Here is a 22,001-nt window from a genome sequence, read left to right on the forward strand (position 1 = left end):
AACAATCACTGCCTGCATTGCAAACTGAACAGAAATAGTCTTGTTATAGGAACAAACACTTTATGAAGCCAGATCAGTAAGCATTGACAGAGTACACTACACATCTACAGCAAACACAAAGTCTGAGCAAAACTGACAAAAATGCAAAGAAGGGAATGAAGAGGTCAAACAAAAAGAGTGGAAAGCAAGGGGTGGGGTCAAAGGTGACAAACACAACTAACTTATTCATGGAAGGGAGGTAATGATGAGAGATAAAGTATATATATATATAAGTTCTGCTGTCCACACCTCACCACCTGCACACAGTAAACCACTTACATTCTCTCCTCCTACTGACCTTAACCTTCCAGTTTAGTAGTCTGGAGATAGGATTGTAAAATTAGTTTGTTTGTATTTGTTTAGAACTAGTTTGTCAACAAGCACACAGTGAACATTGTGCTAGCTTCACTCTGTGAACATTGTACTAGTATTGTGTGTTAACATTGTACTCGCTCCTCAGACTGTGAACATTGTACTACCTTCACCCACTGTGTTAACATTGTACTAGCTTGGTTTCATTGAAATAAACTGGATGTAGAACAATATGCTAATATCAAGGTTTATCCTGTAATTTACTAAGCAGTGTTTTTCTACAGAGAGACCAACCCTCACATTGGAGGACATGTTAGATGATCCAGATACCTTGTAATTTTGTACACAAATCCCAAACAAGGGATCTTATGTCATGCTTTGATAAACATTTGAAAGAAGAAGCCAACAGAAAAAAATCCTGACATTTACACACAGACACACACTGGTACACACTGATGGACACTGGTACACACTCACAGACAAGCACATACTGGTAGACACTGACAGACAGGAGGACACTGGTACACACTGATGGACACTGGTACACACTGTATGACAAGAAAGTAAACCACTACTGTGCTCCTGTCTTTCCTTCCCTTTTTCTCCCCAAAGTTTGTCAGTTGTTCGCATCTCAGGTATGTTTCACTCTACTATTTTGTTTTGACTTCTTCCTTGCTTCACATTTATTAAAACTAAATTTGAGTTTTTCACAGAGTTTTTATTTGTTATACTGATGACATCAATAAACATAGCTACACGAGATTCCATTCACAAGTAAGAATGATTTCAGAACATTTAAATCTTTTAAACAGCGGGCTAGCGATATCTTGTGACCTGAGATTTCAAAAATTTCTTTTAATGAACTTTAGTGAAAAGTTCTTAAGTACATTTTTGTTAAAGATAGAAAGTCTTGTTACTAGTTAGAAGAATTCATGTTTGAACTGTAACAAACTGTCACATTGTTACATCAACTGTCACTGTAGACAAGACAATCCCTGGATGACTAATTCTCACAGGGGCAGGTATTGTTTGTTGATGGAAAGTTGTTAGTCGCTATCAGGTGAATAATGCCTGCAAACAACAATATGAACGGTTTCTTAGCTACTGCTTATGTATGTATTAATGCATCATATGGATAACACTTACATTCAAAAGAACTCTCAGGCTCCTCAACTGGCATCAGTTTGTGAAAAGGCAGTAGAAAAAAATGAAAAACCATTTAATCTTACCTTTGTGAGCTAGACTTTGTGACATACGATACTTACATACATCTCATTCATCAGTAAAGTAAATCAAGCAGGTCGACCCTGTATTATCTTGATAATGTTACCTGCCAGCGCCGACTGGAATCCAGAGTTGTAGTCAATGGCGACCTCATTGCCCACGTAGTCCTCGCGGTTGTCCACGTAGTTACCCTGAGCATCCTTTGGTCCTCCAACCAGCGCCCCCACCAGCACGTGCGGACTGGGGTCAGGAGAGCGCAGGTTGTCGTATGAACAGGGCAACGGCACGTCAGGACAGGAGCTGAGAACAGTGAACATCACCACAGGAGCTGACAACAGTGAACATCACCACAGGAGTTGATAATAGTGAACACCAGGAGAGAAGCTAATAACAGTGAACATCACCACAGTGAACAGATTCAGTAGCCCCGTCAGACAACTCAGCCCGTTACTGTGGGCAAAACCAACATCACCCACACGTCCTCCATCAGGAACCTAGGATTGACTGTCACTGTCACTACAGACATGACTCTTGCTACACCAGTGACAGCTGTCTGTCAGTCTGTCTTTTGTGATAAAAAAACTTCTACCTTTCTGTCAGTCTACCTATTATAATAAACAAGTGACAACTGTCAGTCCTAACAACAGTCCACATAATGCTACTGTTTCTGTTCCCTCCACCCCTTTCCATGTATTGCTACTTGCTTTGCTCTTCTGAATCACGACACCGTTAGTTCTGTTTCTCTTTACTTTTCTGTCTCTCATTAGTCTTCCGTGTTGTTGCTCATCTTTCCGTTCCCTGCTGTGTAGACCAAGACTTGTTCTTACCTTGAGCGCTAAGAACACTTCGGTGTGTAGCTTGAGTTTGTACTGTATTATTATTATTACTACTACTACTTACGAAGCCCTATGGTGCGGCCTCAAGGGGTACTTGGTTCCATAGCCAATCTGGTAGCTAAAGCAGCCCCCATCATGGCGGTTGTCTCCTAGCAACACGTTGATCTGCTCCACTGCCCACCTGCGATACTCCGCCACATTGATTCCCGCCTCGGCTGCTGCCAGAGCTGCGAAGGCCGTGTTGCCTGCAAACATCACAAAATACTTCTACTGTAGAGACCACTGTAGAGACTACTGTAGAGACTACTGTAGAGACCACTGTAGAGACTACTGTAGAGACTACTCTAGAGACTACTGTAGAGACTACTCTAGAGACTACTGTAGAGACTACTCTAGAGACTACTGTAGAGACTACTCTAGAGACTACTGTAGAGACTACTGTAGAGACCACTGTAGAGACCACTGTAGAGAGCCACGTGGAGGACATGCTTACACGTGGTGTGGGGCTGCCTCATGCAGTGGATGAGGCTGCGTGTACCTGTAGTGTGATGATGCATGTAGATAGTAAGATAACTTTACAGAAAGCAAGACTGATTGTGTACTACCAGCATATCTGTTGGAGCCCCACTCGTTTCTGAAGGCCATGCCACACGGCGTGTAGTCCATCTGGTCCGGCATGTAGCTGTCCATGAACTGCACCACCACATCTTTATATGAACGGTCACCGGTCTCCTCGTACAGCAGCAGCTGCCAATAGAAACCAAACGGTGATACACACAGGTAAGTGTCAAGCCACACAAACAATGTGTAGACGACACAATGAAATAGAAAACAAAACATTTGTCAGTTGATTGTTGTTGCCTTACAAGCCTTTACACATATTTTGTCGTTCTTGCTGTCTGTCTGTACTCATACAAGACTTTGGCTGTGACCCACCTGACAAGCTGTCTGTCTGTCTGTCTGTCTGTCTGTCTGTCTGTCTGTCTGTACTCATACAAGACTGTGACCCACATGTCTGTCTGTCTGTCTGTTTGTCTGTCTGTCTGTCTGTCTGTCTGTCCTAATACAAGACTGTGACCCACCTGACAAGCTGTCTGTCTGTCTGTCTGTCTGTCTGTACTCATACAAGACTGTGACCCACATGTCTGTCTGTCTGTCTGTCTGTCTGTCTGTCTGTACTCATACAAGACTGTGACCCACATGTCTGTCTGTCTGTCTGTTTGTCTGTCTGTCTGTCTGTCCTAATACAAGACTGTGACCCACCTGACAAGCTGTCTGTCTGTCTGTCTGTCTGTCTGTCTGTCCTAATACAAGACTGACTGTCACCCACCTGACAGGCTGTCTGTTTGTACTCGTAGAAGAGTGCCCAGGCGATGTTGTTCTCGTAGTAAGACTTGGCGTCCACCAGGTACTGGGTGTCGTTGGTGGCGCGATACAGCCATATACCTCCTTCACACATCTCGTCCTTGTAGCCACCAGAGCTAAGTACACAAAGTAAATAAACAACAATTATCAGACGCACACGTCGTGAATGTTATCTGTTCTGATTTGTGTGTGTGTGTGTGTGTGTGTGTTATTACTATAACATTATGTGACTACAGAATGACAGTAGTACGAGTGAAGAAGTCAGAGTCTATTGTTCTAGTCCTCATAGTACAATGAAGCAACATTGTCATAGTCAAACATAGACAAACATAGTCAAATATAGTCAGACATAGTCGAACATAGACAAACATAGTCAAATATAGTCAGACATAGTCAAACATAGTCAAACATAGACATAGTCAGACATAGACAAACATAGTCAAACATAGTCAGACATAGTCAGACATAGTCAAACATAGTCAAACATAGTCAAACATAGTCAGACATAGTCAGACATAGACAAACATAGTCAGGTATAAATACTCAGGACGCACGTGTAAGCGCGAGCATGTTCCGGTATCGCCTCTGTGTAGTTGCCCGGATGCTGCTTGCCGAAGGCATACAGGGATTTCGCAGCATCAAGCAGCCTGTCGGCATACGTAGTGTCTGTAAACACAAACAAGTTGTTTATAAACATGCCCACTGCTTCTCCAGTATTTACACATCTTCAAGCAATCTGCGAAAATTTACTGAAGACAAATTATCTCTTCTCAGAAGAATACATGAAAGAATGGAAGCCACATTGTTTTCCCAAGGCGGTTAGTGAAGGTGGACCTAGCAGCACCATCATCGTCCTTGTCGTCGTCGTCGTCGTCGTTGGATTGGTATAGCGCGCTTTCCCTCACGGAGGTGAGCTCGATGGCTTGAGAGGAGACATGGGGAGGGGGAAAGGAGCCCGTGTAATGTCACAGCTGAGCACAAACAAGCATAACACACATCATACATACCCCAGCATGCAACAGTCAGCAGGACAACAACATAAAGGAAGGCAGAGATCGGCGTATGGGACGAGTTACAGTAGGTATTTCCGAAAAGTTTTTTTTTTAAGTCTAGGTCGCAGGCCATGTACTTACTCTTCTGTGGGGAGAGACAGAATCAGACCATTCCAAACACCTACCTTGAAGAAGGAAGGAGAAGGAGAAAGAGCGACGGCCGAACATCTGCAGTCTCACGCGTACAATAGAGAGAAGATCGGAGTGGACTAGCGAACTGACCAGCGAGGTTGCTATGGCAACACAAGTGTGAGAGACAGAGTGGGGCGACCAGCAAGATCCATGAACAGGATTTTACAGGAGTCGAGCCTGGACAACACTACTGGGTAAAGGCAACGAAAGTTACATGTCTGATGCTCTTTCTCGGCACTTCAAGAAAGACATAAGTTGACACGATTCTCCAAGGACAGTATTGTGCCAAAAATAACTTCGAGATTTCTAAAAGACTATCGGCATGACTTTAGTTTTCTCCCAATGAGATTGGTTGGCAAACATCCAGTTTTTGAAAGTGTCGAGGGTTTTCTGAGGACTGATAAACAGAGTGTGAAGTTTGAAAGCTTGGCCAGATGCTAGTATCGTGGGCATACAAGTCATATTGCAAGCCAACGTGTAGGATCATAAGGCCCGGTGATAGGACATAGGACATAGGAGGTGATAGGACATGAAACAACAGAGGCCCGAGGACTGAACCCTGAAGCACTCCATGAAGCACAGCAGCAGGTCCTGATGCTGACAGACTGGGTGGAGCAGACAGGTAGGACAGGGAGCAGCCTGACTGTCACACGGAGGCCGAAGGTAGGTGGAAGCCGCTGGAGGAGAATGTGGTTGTCTACAGTTGTCTACAGTGTCGAGAGCAGCGGACACATCGCGAGTAGACAGGACTGACATTTGACCTCGGTGGCAAGCAGGAAATAAGCAGTTCGAAACCCGGTCAAGGTTAAAGATAAAAATATAGCACCAATGAAACACTGAATAACGTTTTTCTATAGTAAGTTATTAAATATACTTCTGTACATATGTCTGCGTGGACCAGCAAATACAATAATAATAACAAGTGAACACATCACAGCCACGTGGACACAGTGAGAACACTTCACAAGTGACACACTAATGATCCTGTTCTGAGATGTTGTTGGGTCGCAGGTTAAGATGCACCTTTATAATCATCGTTAAGATTTACATCCCTTTGTCAACAACAGAACATATAAATAATAAGAAACATGTAGATACAGTCGTCAGATTGCCTCTAGATGAACACGTGACCCTCCACGACGAAATGAGTCTTAAGTCATGTGACAGGGGTCAATTTTGTGCTGCTCGACTTTTCTTTAAAAGTGGATTCCTTGGTTATTAAAGTATGAGGAAAATACACTGCGATGTTAAACTAAAAGTTAGAAATCGTCTTAAATACGTTTTACTCGAGGTACCCCACTGCCATCCGTCCTGCTTTCAGACGAAATTCAAACGCCGTGTCTACTGTTTCCTATCATAACCCATCGTGTAATACCTTGACAGAAAGCCCGGAGTCTGTATGTTCAACTTCTTCAAAGAACAATTCAAATATTAACCAATCAAGAGATTTGTCTGCAAAAGGTTAGGAGTGAACAGACCCGGTCGGCCATCTTGACGCTAACCTTTGAACCCGCGTCTCTCAAAATGGCCGCCACTGTACTGTCACACTTCAAACTTTATAACTCACTCAGTGCTAGACTAGAAGAACAACTTGTGTATCAAAAGAAAGTTGAGAACCTGTACTTTTTAAAAATATGCAATTTGGCAAATCTCAAATTTTCGACTTAAGACTCATTTCGTCGTGGAGGGTCACACTTTACCACAAAAATTGCATTAAAATGATACAAAACATCTGTCGATGATGTAAGGGTCACGGCAGTGAGGACCTGTACACACATGGATGACTACAGAGTAGAAATAAGCCAGACAAGGAAGAATTACCGCCTTTATCCCTGAAAATAATGGAGCCAAGAGCCAGGCACGCGGCCGCCTCGCCGGCGAGGTCAGCTCCTGGAGACTTGGGGCTGACCTTGTAACAGGGTCTGGGCATCGTCATGTCCTCGGGTCGACCCCAGTAGGCATGGTCCACATCAGAGTCACCGATCTGCACATTGTTGTATTGTCTATAGGATCACATGATAAGTCACGGTGGTGGGTAGAACACTTTGTGTGAGTGCATTGAATAATTTGACAGGTGGCGACATCTACACAGGTATTTCTTTCACTCCTCGATCTCATCAACAGTTCTCATGATGTAAACATTGTAACGAGTCATCTCAATAAATAAATTGAATGGAAAAGACAAAGCAGAAAATAACGACAATGCTATCTTTACAACATCTTCTTCACACCACAACGACCACACGACTGTCTTTTATCTCAACTTTGAACTCTTTTTTAAAGACTGTTTGTGTCTCTCGTGCCGCAGACGTCCAGGTAGGTCACCATACCTGAGCTACGAACTCCTGGGTAGCCGGGTCCCACGCCTGCAGGAAGTAGTCCAGTGGCCACTTGATCATGTCGTACATGTTGTCCAGCTGTCCTGCCTGCTGATACCCGTCTTTAAACAGGTACAGTCCCCACAGCAGCAGATGCACTGTTGCACCCAGGGGCAGACCGAACTTGACATGATCGCCCGCTGTGACAGTGACAGTGACGGTGACAGTGAAGGTGACAGTGAGGGTGACAGTGACGATGACGGTGACAGTTCACTTCTCACTTTTAAGGACGATATAGTGGCAATGGTAGTGAAGTATCCACGTGAGTTGATGACTGACATCTACACTTTACTTCCCTACTACAATCAATGCGCCATCGACATAAAGATCTTCGTGTTTGTTTGTGTGCCTGAATGTTTACAAACATGATGCCAGTGAAGGGTTACTGTTAGTTACCTGATGTGACACTGCCGTGATCTCTGACACTGTCAGGGTATTTGTCACTTTACTGCACTGACCACAGCTCGCTCTTGCAATCGTTGAACATAAACAACAGAATAACTAAAGCTTCTGGTACTAGTAAACATGTTGATGTTGACCAAATAAACACAAAGGGTGTGTGAAGGCACTGTCCAGTCCCCCACGTGACTTACCGTCGTACCATCCACCCACAACGCAGTCGTTGAGAGCCGAGTTGCCTCGCCATGGAATGGGGTTGTTGGGTGGAAGTACACCCGACCGCTGGGTGTCGTAGAACAAAATAGACTTTCCCAAGGCATCAGTATAATTCTTTGTCGGCTGTCCTCTTGCTGTTTATACACATACACAAGACAATGAATGAGACATACTTTCTCTCTCTCTAAATAAACACGACCTCCTGTACACGTGTACCGACACAAGGAAACACAAAAACACAGGTGAATATTATTATTATTAATTGACTGACAAACGATCAGAACGAAGCATTGGTTGAAATTCCCACAAAGAAGAAAATACAGAGAGATACATGTAGTAAACAACACGAACTGCTGAGACAAAGACAAACAACAACAACAACAACAACAACAACAGGCAAGAGTCGAGACAGAGAGAGAAGACAACACCTGTGTCAGCTAACGGCTCCTCTGTTTCTGCAGCACGTGCAGACAGTCCCTGCTTTTACCACTCTCCAAGCAACCACTGATGCTAACTGATGCTGTGGGCACCCTCTGACCCCCACCATCGCCTCTAAAAGTAAAGGTCAGCAGGCTGCTGGCTCCTGTCGCCCTGGGTTTGCTGGTGACAAAGTATTTTCTAGGGCTGATCTGGACAGTGTCTGCCTCCAGCAGCTATTGCAGATAAACACACACACACACACACACACACACACACACACACACACACACACACACACACACACACAACACACACACACAAGCATAAATACAGAATGACTTATCTGTCGGCAACAAATATTTAGTCCACAACCCAATTTTATTGTTACAAAGGTTTGGTGACTTTAAAAGAAAAACAAACAATATCTTGTTTTTGTTTGTAGGTTCATTGGTAAATACAGTGATGCATGCATGATGGTGTACACATACAAGTTTACTTCAAGAAATGCAGTGCACCCTTCATGTCTCCTGGTGCGTTGTCCAAGCCGACAGTTTTAATTGGTTCTCTGTATGATGCTAGGAGACGATGATTACCCTCACAGATATTTGTCACATGAATTTTGTAATAAACAGAGCCATCTACTGAATCCATTCAAGAATTACAAACCCGACTACTTATATTGGATCTTCTATATCTATAGGGTTGTAGGTGTGTCCGCTAACCTGTTTGCCTGATCTAGGAAACCCACAAGTAATGAAGCCACCAGAGATGCGTCATACCCCGCACCGTAAAGAAGGAAACAGAAAAAAGGAAGAAGAAAAAAGAGGAAAAAGATAAAAATAAACAATGAAAAAGGGATCACCAGCGTGATTGACAAATCAAGATAAGAACAACAATAATCAGGCACACAAAACAACTCTGTCTAACAACCACATTGTCACAACAACTACCTTAACAGAGTTGACATCTTCATCAAACTGCAGGACAGCTGTCCACTCGCCATCTTGGCAGCCGTCAGGTATCACAAACTCCGCCTCGAAATGCTCCTGACTGCAGCTGTCGGGCAGGAGACGACAGCGACGACACAGTCCAAACCATCGACGACAGAGCCAACCACAGCAGCATTTTCTGAAAGTAAACAGTCGTTACATGTGAGGAGAGTTTTGCTGACAGTTATTTCAGGATTGTTTCTTGAGCTGATGACACGGTGTACGGGGCTTGGCTTTTCCCAGTGGAGACCAAACAGTTCTTGGACATTTTTATCCTATTTACTTGTTGGGTGCGTACGTGTTATAGGACAGCTTGCATGTGTCTGTGCATACATGTGTGTTTGTGTGCCCGCATTGTAAATCATAATGATCTAGACAGTACTTGTGCATTTTTTGAATGTTTTATTATTATTTTTGGCAGAACCTCTAAAGACAATGTAATTTTAAAAATGTCAGCACTGCTTAAAGGTCTTGTCACCCAAGACTTGTTGCGAGAAGAACGCAGTCTACACAGAAGAATCATTATGTTCTACAGCACGACTACCACTAAACTGTCCTTACATTGCGGGTGAGTTGAGTTTTACTAAGACTGCGGTAAAACACAAGCACAGACGCACGTACGCACGCAGCCATTGAAAGCATAGAATGTCTACACGTGTACACATGCACTGGCGCAAACACACGCATAGATGTGGACACATTATGATGAAGACAAGGTTTGTGGAAAATAATGGTCACATTTAATAAGTTTTGTGACTTACTTCTTAATAAGGATCCGTAGATGTTCCTCATACACACGCACACAGTTCAAGGTACACTATGATTGTTTAGAAACTCCTGCCCTGTCTTGCTGCCACCCTCTGTAACTTTCATATAGACATATATATATATATGATATATTAAATGACGTCCAAGAAATGTTCACCTGACTTGACTTTGTCCTTCAAAATAAAAACCAAAATAAAAAAAAGAAAACTGTTGACTAGAGATAAGGTATTCGTCTATTTAGAGGACCAAAGCTCTCGGGTTCCACAGATAAACTTTCTTGAACAATGCTCCAGAATCGGTTAACAGTTATCTTGTAAGGTTGGGGTCAGAATACACTGACATCCCCCTACTTCATGACCCCAGTCACAATCTTTCTGACCCCTTGTTTGACGGGTATTTATTACTGTCTCCCTTGGGTGTAAGACCCACCTGCTGTCCCATTATATGTTTGTCATTTAAACAGCCAAATTATTAGACTGTTTGTATCAACCCATATAGTTACCCGTTTACCTGTACATGTGGACAGACACACAACACGGGTGTGTATATATATATGAGTAAAAATGAGGTAGGGAGGCTAGTCAGATACACTTGATTTTTGGTCTGTAAATTTAGTATTAGTGTTGTATTTGTATTATCAATACCCCAAAAATGAGACCTGATTTGTTTTGCTGCAAAATTGGCATAAATATTGAAATTAAATATTTGTGCTCTTCGCTCCCATTCTGTGGGTTATGGCCCTTGCATGAATACACACTCTGCTCTGGTCTTCGTGGTTTGGTTTCGTGAAAGAATGGGGGATCTTTCACATGAAGACATTACTTGTACTCAATTAACAAAGCAGTCGGTTATATGCTTTATTACAACAAGGACCAGATTTATTAAATAACCACCTGTGATGTCTAGTGCCGGAGATGTGACTAGCAGCTTGTTATCGCTGGCACTATGTTCAGGTGTAAAACGATCTCAACACAACACCTGACAGTCAATGAAAGACCAGTAAGCACTTTGTTGTATCTTTCACAAGAATAGTTATTGTTACGTGTCTGCACGACTGACTGTGCTCATAAATATGTTCTGTATCAAGCCTTTGGTTAACAAATGCAAGAAAAATACTTTTGTGAGACACATATAAAGAAGTCTTTAGTCTTCGTCAGTGAAATAGTCAAGCAAGAAAATTCTCGTTCCTAGTCATTAAATCATTGGAGTAAAGTTTCCTGCCATTTGTTGAGAACATTCAGTGTATTTGTAGTCATTCAGACACACACCGAGTATTGCACATTGTCAGACATTCTTGCAGTACCAACTGTCTCTTCCAGTCATTCACACCCGGGCAGAAATTCTGAGCTTAACTTTATTTACCATGCTTCCACTGAACCGCAAATTTCGAAAGTAGTTTATTTAACTATCCATGTTTTGTTTCAAGATGACAGAGTCGATGTTTTGCTATTTATTACCAGCATTATCTTGAGTGTAAGACCTGAGGACATGAGACAGTAGCTGCACTAAGGCCTGGCGAGCGGGGTTCTAGGCTGGTTTGATTTTCATCTCGGTGTAGGTGAAGCTTCTGAAGTCGTTGTGGGCGCCGAGCCAGCAGATGCCGTCAGGTAGCTGGACCCCGCTGGTCCTTGTAGCGACCGTTGAGGTTGCTGTTGTGGCAGCCGTTGTACCACCAGGCGCCGTGCCACTGTACCGCGCAGTTATTGTCTGGCTCCAGGTCGTGCTCCCCGTCATAGGTTGAAAATGCCATGTGATTGTGGTACAGCAAGCTGTTACCTGTAACAATCCACCAACCGACCAACAACACACACACACAAACACACACGTACACATGTTAATAAGAGACTATCGTATTTCCTAGTCCAACAAATTTCCTTAAATACTCGAGTAGAGTATTACAGTTATCTCAGGAAGATGTTTTTAATGTCAACTGGCAATACTTAAGCTTACGTAAACTAACAATAAAGAAGTGATCAACAAACGAGTCAGACCTTTATGTAAGTTTCTAGCTGTATACTGAATTAAAAAAATGATAATCAATTGATGTAACACGTTGAAGCTCAACATCACCACAACCTGATCACTCAAGGAAGACGGTGTCTGCTGGCGACACTGCTACAGTCATCGGAAATAGCACAATTCCAGTCAGTCCGTGGTCTCCCGATGTACGATGCTCTCACGAATCTCAGGACCAGCAATATTCTTCCCCACCCAGTTCCCGCCCCACAGCTGGGCTGCCACACTAGCAATCACACTAACACGCCAGTGCTCACATTGCCATGGAAACACCACTACACGTCCACAGAATGTTCGACTCCTCGTACGCTCGACAAGGGAAGAAACTCTAGGGCTTCGCTTCCAGCTATCCACCCTGGGTAGGTTCGGTATACGTAGAAGGCTCTCAAGCCCTTCGGTAGTTAGGGATCCGTCTCAGCTGGTCCATCTTAATTAATTGTTTCTCCCACATTAGTTTCTGTAACCTAATTACTACTGCAAGTCTTCCATTCACAGCTAATCTCAGTCTCCCTCACGTTGAAGTCCTCGTCTGATTTCTTCTTGAGCGTTGAGATTTCCCACGAAACAATTTAATGATGCCGTTGCCGTGAATTTAGAAGTCAGTGTACAGTCTTTTCGCTCTTAAGACAAGACTGTAAGGGATGGTGGGCCTCAGAGGTCAGCTCCAGCTCTCTCTGAACTCGTAGAAATTGCAAGGCAGAGTCAGACACCTACATGTTTGGTGACAAAGGGAGAGAACATGTCACAAGTTTGTAGGGTCCATGAGTTGACTTAGTTTAGAAGTACGCCTACTTCACGTTTCCCTGTCTCCACATCCCACATGAAGTAACACTAGAGTAAGACAACACACTGCACCCGCTTATCCACCCTGTGTCGGACCTCTCCCTGTAACTGTCTCCTGCTGACAGCACGAGGTCGAGAACAGGACCTCCACAGGTGTTAGGGTCCACCGGAGAACCGCTAGCAGTGAGAAATGGTTGATGGACACAGGAAAAGGCGATCGGTTTTTAGAAACAGAGAAAATATAGTCCCTGGCGTGTGTAAAACCTGAACTAAGCGCACGAGGAGTGAGTCTCTCTCTGTGTGAAGATGCATTATGCGATTTGAAAGGACAGGCTAAAGCAGGGAAAGGTATGGTTACACCTCGGGGTGTTTTAGGGTTACTGGGTATTGAAGTGCTGTCTGCATGTGGTTACAGTGTTACTCGACACATTTAATAATGTCAACATTAGTTGTTTTAAAAAATAAGGGACTTTGACCTGATTTTGTAAAGTTTATTTTTCTTTGTTAGTCAATTTTGACATTTCTTCTTTAACTTTTTTCCTTTTAAAACAATCTCCCTACTTAGAGAGCCTTATACAATTAAGATCACTGGTTTCCAGTCTCCAGTCTTCTTTGCTCTCTAGGAAAATAAAGAGGAGGTAAGAAATATGTCCTGACAAAAAAGGGCAAGTGTTTATGAGACACTGTAAGCCAGCCGAGTGTTACCCAAACTGTGAACATCTGCTGTCTGCAAGTCGATGCACGGGAATGAAATATGGCAGACATCAGGCCTCAATCAGCTAAATCCAACAAAAAGTAACCACAGAAGTTACAATCAAGTCCCAGCAGACATCATGGACCTGATCTGATTTCACAATCTGACACTAACTGAGGACATACAAACCAACTCGACCAAAAAATACGGTAATGGTAATAAGATATAATCCCGCAATCTGGAGCTGACAGACGTCCATTAATAAATGCAGTACAGGGTACAGACTTCAGTTTACAATCTGATTCATACTAAAAGGAACTGATTCTCCTCAGACATGCCTACCTTTTCACTTATTTACATACTTAGCCAGCAATGGAGCCGCCGGCTTACCAGCTTTAAATGGGTGAATCCACACGTACCTGCGGTACCCGAGTAGCCGGACACGGTCAGTGTGTAGTTTGTCTCAGGACCGTCCACCCTGAATGTCGAGTACTCAGCGTAGTGACGATGTCCATTCTTCTCGCGAAGGTCTATACGCAGTCGGGTGGGTCTCCCTTTGGTCAGGGTGTGAAGTCTTTGATAAACCTAAAGTATGGCAGCAAAGTTTGGAAACTTAACTGAGTGATAGAAGATTTCACTCTTACACCAAAAGCTTTCACAAACTAGGAGAGAATATCTGGTTCATCACAAATCTATTTGCTTTTTTCACAGAATGAATTAATCCTAAAATGTGTATGTTAATGGAAATACTGCTTGCTACCTTTTTCTCCAATCAATTATTACAATATTGAAAAAATATGGTGTTTGTAGTGTTCAGCACCTCGATGAAGATAGATGGAGCAGGAGTGTGGACAGACAGGAATTCAGCAAAGTAGTGGGGGGGGGGAAGGAGCCTTCAAACAATCCATAGCATAGAGTTGAGAGCTTGTAGTCTATTGTAGCTTTCACTAGTAGCCAGTGAATAGAGTGAAGAAGTGGTGTGACATGTTCACACTTGCCAGTCCGGAAAACGTGAAGAGCAGCTGTGTGAACAGAGACTGGCGGAGATACACAGCCTTCCACTATGAGTTCTATGTGAGAGATGTGACTGACACCAGTGGAGGGGAGCCTGAGATGTTATAGAGAGGACAGAGTGTGAATGACAGTAGTGTGGTCTGTAGTATCACAGGCAGCAGACAGGTCTAACACGGTGAGAAATGACATGTCACCTCTATCCACAGCAGACAAAATGTCGCTAGTCACCTGAAGCAGGGCAGTCACAGGGCGATAAGTAGACTATGATGAAGAAATTACATTTTCAGAGTTGAATTAGGATAAAACTTCCTTTATAACTGCTTTCTCAAAGATTTGGGAAAACTGGCTAATTGGAGATTGGATGGTGATTGTGTAAAACGTTGATGTGAATGGCAGGCTCGGCGGCTGGACTAGGGCTGATTTAGAGGCCGTTGGTAAGGTGTCAGAGGACAAGCTATTATTTACTATTTTTGTGAAGACAGGAAGTAGGATGTCAAGACACTCTACCAGTAATGGGGTGGAAACTAAGTTCCAGTGGACACTTTGAGGGTTTCAACTGGAGTGTAATGGTCCTAAGTTTACTTTTCGAGATCAGCTGAAAGGAAGAAAAGAAATACTTCGGGTTTGCCAGATCGTCAACGTGGTCAGCAAAAGCTACTGGGTACACAGACAGCTAATCAAGTTTAGCCAGGAGTGCAGCAAATGCAATGACTGGACAGTTGCGGTCTGTTTGTGTGGCCTACAGCTGTGTGACCTGAACATCCTCCTTCTAGAGGAACAAGTGCTGATGTCATCTCTAAGGAATGCAGTTTTGGAAGAATGACCATTGTGGATGACTGTCCGCTTGGCAGCGTTTAGCATCTGTCGATGGACAGTCAGCCTAGACCTTCACCACAAGCCTCAGCTCGTCGACGCTTTGCCTCAACTTTCCGAATGGTGGGGTACATGACACGTGTCTGTTGGGGTGAATTTGGGTACACACAGCAGGAGCAAGGGCTTCCAGCACGGACAGGAGAACGGCTGCAAGCCTGTCAGCAGAGGTTGAGGGTCAGAGGGTCAGTTCGATGACCAAGTCATCATCAAACATAGACATGTCCATGTCCCGTAGAAGGCGCACAGTGCCAAACACTGGTGTCACTGCTGGGCAAACCGCACACACAAATGATTTGAAGAGCTGTAACAATGTTTATGACATAATCAACAGGTCTGTGCACCACCCAACCCAGAATATGATTTTTACATGAGCTGGTTCCGTGACTGGGTGAACTGGAAGATATCGAACAAATATGTGATCCTTTTTGTACAAGAATAGGATTCTTCATTAAAATGGACATTAAGGTCACTTCAGAAAACAATATTTCTTTCTTTTTACTGATACTATCCATTTACATTATTTTTTACTTCTTCAAACTAAAACAAGAAGACGGAGTATACCTAGATGAATCTGATTTTTGTTGTCACTTTTTTTTCCGGAATTGAGGCAATTATCCATGCAATTTTTCTTCAGTAGTCCAGTTGCCTTTGAAACCTAAAATGTCTTTTTTACCATCTACTACTTTCGCATTCTTCTTCATATAACGATTAGAGTTCGGAATGGAACATATACACAGAACTTTAAAAACTACAATAAGTCAGCATTGTGTAGAACAATAGAAACCAGAGGCTGCGTTAGGACCACGCGGGGCCTGGGGCCAACCATCTGCGAACTTAGATGGGTTTTCTGAAAGTCAATTGTTTTTGTCACAGCTTGTTTAACACAGCTAGAAACAAGTCATACAGATGACCTCGGGGCTGAAGCGCGGGGGCCCTTCGAGAGCGGGGCCTGGGCGGCCACACCATTTCCAACCCCAGACGCCGCCGCTGATAGAAACTAAAAACCTTTATGACTTGATATTCTTGTAGACTTTTATCAGGGAAAAGAGGTAAAGACAGAGAAATAGTAAACAGAAATCTCACCCAGCCAGAACTCCCCGGTGATGTCACCAAAGCCCTGTTCATATTGTGTCCAGTTCCTGTAGAAGTCCACGGAGCCGTTAGTGCGTCTCTGGAACACCTGACGGTGACAGACAAGGTTGTTACCTTGGAAACATAGGAACTCTGTCGTTTGTTTATGGTTTAGTGCTTGGTCAACATTTGTCATTTAGAAGCTGGGAACAGTAAAGATGGTTTGTGACAATGTTCAGCGATTGTTACTGACTGCGACAAGAAAGTTGTGACATGTTGTACAGACATTTGGTCCCTGGGATCCATGTTACGGACAGATGACCAGGACAGTCATTAACAACATGCAGACTTCAAGCCCGGATTAATAATTACAACCTTTGATCCCTTACTCTAAAATATATCTTACTGCCTAACGATTAAGAACGGTTGTTTTTTTTAAAACACTAGCAAGTTACACACTGACAAACACAAAGACATACCAGCCAGCCACCACTGCCAGAGTCCATGTCACACCAGACTCTCAGGTTCTCTCTGTACTTTACCGGTTGAATAAAGTAGACACCTGACTTGCCTCCTTCTGTCTTCCAGTCTTCACATGAATCTGTTTCCGTACAAATGTTTGTATATTAATTTCATCAAAATGTTTACTCATTGTATAGCACTATAGTCAGCTAAAAGCGCAGCAAACAACACCGGTATTGTCACAGTTTAATTGACCTGTAGCACAGCAGTGGGGGTCAAAGTCTATTAACAAATAATGTGGTTTTTTTCTGCAAGTCCTCTGGTAAGTATCAAAAAAAGGCAGACTCGTGACATAAAGTATGTGCCGTATGTGTCAATAAACTTAATGTGCATGTCCACGTCATCAGTGTTGTTGAGTTTAATCATCCAGTCCACGAACGACGGATGAAAGGATGGCGGTTCCGAGAGCAGAAGTGTCAGGTCGTACAAACTGCAGACAGCTGTGGAAACGACCAAGACGTGTTGTGTGAGTTGCGCGGACAGTTTGTGAAAGTGTTTGCTGGCCGAGAAGGGAGGCCCCCACTTATCAGCACCGAGTCGCGCGGTGCCAGTCAGCAGCGTGGTCAGGTCGTACGGCGTCTCCACCACCTTCGACGTAAACGACGTGTCACATGACACATCGTGGGACAGAAGCACGCCACGTGGACCGCTATAGCGAAAGTATGGGGTCACGTGAAACTCACCAGTAAAATCAGGGTCATACTCTGAGGTCACAGGGCATCTCTTGAGACTGTTGAAGCCGAACAGCGAGTAAACCATGGCAAGTAACTGTAGCATGACTTGTGCTTTGGGGACACTGCAGGAAGAGTTCATCATGGACTGTCATCAGAGTGTCAGTGACAATGATATCATAAGCTGTATGAGACTATCACACTAAATATCTGTGAGTGCTTGATAGACTGAGATCGTGAACATCCTTGAAAAAGATTTAAACAATAAAAAAAAAAAGAATTTGTGTTTGTGTATCCTGGTCTGGGTTTTTTATATGTGTGTGAAAAGAAAGAGATGGAACAAGAGTTGCTGAAGTAAAGTAGCAGTTGATTTGAATCAGTTCCTTGTTTTTAGTAATTAACACTTTTTATTGTTTGTTATTTAAGAATGTTATTGTCCACTGCAATGATATTTTAAAATAAGCAATATTCACCTGACAAGGAACTAGAAGGATCTATTCTAAACGAACTATTTCTCTTTCGCTGCGCCTGACTTTGGGCTGAAAAAGTCGGCGGTTGAATTCTTTTGAATATTTGTAACGAACAACTTTTAATAAAGACAACCGACTTATACATCGTTTGAGTTTTTCTAAAAAGTATTACATGGTGTGATCTATAACAATAATACGTTTTGTATTCTTGTACTAAACAAAAGAGAAAATATTGTAGCAGTGTGGTATAGAGAAAAAATATCGAAAAAATGTCAAAAGTTTGAAATTTTATTAAACACCTTTTTTGCTCTATCTTTAAACATTTAATGCAAGAACACACGTATTTTATTAGAATAGACATTATTGTTTAAGTATTACTCTTTTCTTGTAGTTTGCATTTGATTAAAAATCCATGTGAAATTGAGTATCCCTCAACTACTGCACAAATGGCGCATGGTCAACTATTTTAAAACATAACAAAACACCTGATTGGCTCACTCTTTCAGCTGACAAAGGGAAGTAATTAACGTTAAAAGTAATCCTGGATAAACCAGGATTTTTCTCCCTTCTGTATTTTTAATCATTTCAGCAGGAACTTATTATACTGGACAAATAATTTGTGTTCAGTTAGCAAGTAAAACGAGGCATACATGTACAAAGCTTCGAGTTTGTTCACATTTAAGATTAACTGCTAAAACGAGGCACGCGTGTACAAAGCTTCCGGTTTAGTCACATTCTTTGTTCAGGCTCACCGAGACTAACAGCGGAGAACTACGCAAGTGGCTAAGCGTTGGTCTCGGCAGACAGACAGCAGGCCACCTACACACCTCCATGGTTTACCCACAACCCCAGGTGTTGTACCACACTACCCTCGTAGCACACACGACCCACAACTACGCGGAGAGAGGGATCGATGAAAGACAATTATTTACTAGAATATAAATAAAACACTTTATTTAAAGGAAACATCATATATAATTGTTACCATAAAAAATTATATATATATATTATTGTTAGCAGCGGTATTATTAAAAATATTTCTACTTTAGTTTAACGATGTTTGATATTTAGGAACTGTAGAAATATAAAACTCTAACATAAAAATAATCTTTCAAATGTTTCTTACAAAGATGACGTGTAACAGTATGTAGTGGATGTATCCTAACCTACAAGTTCAAAGTGCTGTACACAACATTCAGCTACACCAGTAACACATTATCAGCATGTCAGACAACATATTTGTGTTTACTATGACCGCCCTTGACACACAGGACATACCTTCCTCTCGTCTGGGCTTGAAGACAGGAGGCCACAGAAAGAACTATGAAGGGTAAAATCATTGTCGTCAATGTTGTTAACCACCTGTACGAATAATGGAAGACAGAAATGAGTTAAACATTCTTCTATGATTTTATTTCTTTTAATTAAACACAGGCTCCAAGTCTTGTCAAAGTAATTTGCTGTTTGTGTAGTTGCTAGTGTGCACAAGCTATTAATATAATAAAATTAAAGTTGAAATTCTTAGAGCTGTTAGTAATGTTACATTACTACTTCCACCAGAATCTAGAAGTTTTCCTTGGTGTTGTGTTGTGAATGGCTGACCAGACATGTTACAAGAGTGGTACAGCTAGTCCTCAACTTACGACGGTGATCCGTTCTTACGAGGCGTCGTAAACCGAATTTCGACGTAAGTCGGATCATACGTTCATACAGTACTGTACCATAATAACAGTACATTACTGCAAACACTTAGCCTATCCAAACACCTATCCTAACACAGTACCCTACATAATTATCAATAAACATAAGTACAGTAAAATATTGTGCAGTACAGTACGCTTTGTTATCACTGTCGCTGTCATAGGAGCAGATCCTGTCACATGTTCAAAGATCTTTATCCTTGATAATCGTAGCGACAGTTGAACGACTAAGTCCTAGTAACTCTACTGGATTCTATGACTTCCGCCGCACGTGGAATGAGGCGCACGTACAATTCGACTTACGACACTAAACCTCGTAAGTCGGAATGAGCGTCGTTGACAGCGTCGGAACCACGAAACGACGTAACCCGAGGACAACCTGTGTATATATAGTCAGGGGAATACTAATGGCCGTTTTCATAAATTGATTTTCGCTTTTTTGTATTTTGTTTTCTAATCATGCAAGACCTAGAAAGGGCTTGCAACAGAGAAAAAGATTGTAAGAGGTATAGGTCTGTCTATCATCTGGACAATAAAACAAATTGTGGACGACGGTTGACCTACGTATGACGATCAGGTTTTGCTGACGGTAAAGAAAATGGACAAAGCTCATTTAGTCCTGAAATGCTGTCCGCACCTTGTTTTATTGTGCAGACGATAGACTTTATAATCGTGTTTGTGTCTCGTCTCGTTAACACTCATTTAGCCCTTGTCCATTGACTTCACTGCCAGCGACACCTGATGACCACACGTATGTGAACTGTCGACCTCACCTCGTGTTACTATGTTATTATGTTGACTCACTCAATACTCGTTTGTTTTGCCATGATTTCAAGATTTAATAAATTTCGAGTTCCTTTTGCAGCTACCGTGGTCCCATTCCTGCATTAAAGTCATTGTTGTTTGTCAATACTGTCAACTGAGAGCTTGGAAACATTTCAGTCCTCTCTAGTGTTGTGGTTCTTATATGTACCGCTCTCACATGCAACCCTGGAGATAACTAGTGACGCACTGGGTTGATGTCCCTGCACTGTGTGTGTGTGTGTCAGTGTGTGTGTACACAGGCATACAAGCACCCAATGCCTTGTCTTGTAAACATGTCTAATTAGAGAGAGTGAGAGATAACGAGTGTGTTGTCCCCCACAATCACGTTTTTGTAAATACACAGAAAAGAAGTTTTGCAAATCTTACTTCACACAGAAGTTCGATTGCAGCTTCCACACGGTTGATTAGACATTTGTATTCAGTGAATTTGAATAAAGAAGAAAAGAAATATCGGGTAGAAAACGCCAACGACCTGCTTTGAACACGTGGGAGATACAGAGTGAGCCAAGAGGAGTCCAGGGCCCATTCCTGTGGTTGCTATGGTGACCAGCGAGTGGTTGCTGTGTCGCGTAACCGTCCTGACGTCGCCGGATGCACGCGCGCAACCGCTGAAGTAGCCGCTAGGTTGTATTGGAAATACGCAAAACAAAGTAAGCTATAAGAGGTTTAGACGTGCATTATGCATGGATCTACATACAAACAATGATGTAGCTTTCATCTCGTGATGTACATGATGTCACCTAATAATTCAATTGCACGAAAGTTCATGTTTGAGGAGAATTTCCATATTAAGTAAAGAACTTTTCTATTTAGACGTAGCGGCGATTCCAGATTATGAGGTTGCGACTATTATTTTTTAATGATATCTCTTAAGTTACAATGACGACAACAATGTGCAAAATGTAAAAAAACAAAGATTTTGGTTTGTTAGAGTAAAATCAAATAAAAGATTGTATGCGACAGATATTCCAACATGGGAAAGTATTTAAAACGTTAGAAATAAACCAACAATTATTTACACATGTCACGGCTCGGGTGGCTTAACAACAGTTGCACACAACAAAGCGATTGCCTGAGGCCGCCCACGTCGTGTTGATGTTGTTGTCGAGTGTGTCAGGACCTTACTGTCTACAACACAAATACACATCAATAACAACTCGCCTCCACACCTCGTCTACAGGCCACAAATATCTCACGACAGACACAATGTTTACATCCGGGGCGGCTCCCCG

At 42.6% G+C, this 22,001-nt stretch overlaps 2 protein-coding genes across 2 annotated transcripts; both read right to left on the minus strand.

Moving 5' to 3' along the window:
* Positions 1–1,002: 1,002 nt before the first annotated feature.
* Positions 1,003–10,271, minus strand: LOC112569160 (endoglucanase E-4-like). Its single transcript, XM_025246879.1, has 12 exons — positions 10,124–10,271; positions 9,324–9,501; positions 8,382–8,606; positions 7,932–8,087; positions 7,291–7,478; positions 6,782–6,944; positions 4,331–4,442; positions 3,742–3,892; positions 3,017–3,158; positions 2,476–2,656; positions 1,682–1,875; positions 1,003–1,422 (listed from the first exon to the last, which is right to left on the minus strand). Exons 5-12 carry the CDS (start codon positions 7,366–7,368, stop codon positions 1,355–1,357), a joined length of 1,089 nt encoding a protein of 362 aa, XP_025102664.1. The 5' UTR covers positions 7,369–7,478; positions 7,932–8,087; positions 8,382–8,606; positions 9,324–9,501; positions 10,124–10,271; the 3' UTR covers positions 1,003–1,354.
* A 1,199-nt stretch (positions 10,272–11,470) lies between these two features.
* Positions 11,471–19,601, minus strand: LOC112569166 (fibrinogen gamma chain-like). Its single transcript, XM_025246890.1, has 6 exons — positions 19,523–19,601; positions 17,787–17,899; positions 17,061–17,182; positions 16,594–16,690; positions 14,043–14,208; positions 11,471–11,906 (listed from the first exon to the last, which is right to left on the minus strand). The coding sequence occupies exons 1-5, from the start codon at positions 19,582–19,584 to the stop codon at positions 14,117–14,119; spliced, it is 486 nt and encodes a 161-aa protein (XP_025102675.1). The 5' UTR covers positions 19,585–19,601; the 3' UTR covers positions 11,471–11,906; positions 14,043–14,116.
* Between the last annotated feature and the right edge of the window lie 2,400 nt (positions 19,602–22,001).

This window comes from Pomacea canaliculata, linkage group LG7 (genome assembly GCF_003073045.1).
Source record: "Pomacea canaliculata isolate SZHN2017 linkage group LG7, ASM307304v1, whole genome shotgun sequence".
NCBI classification, from domain to species: domain Eukaryota; kingdom Metazoa; phylum Mollusca; class Gastropoda; order Architaenioglossa; family Ampullariidae; genus Pomacea; species Pomacea canaliculata.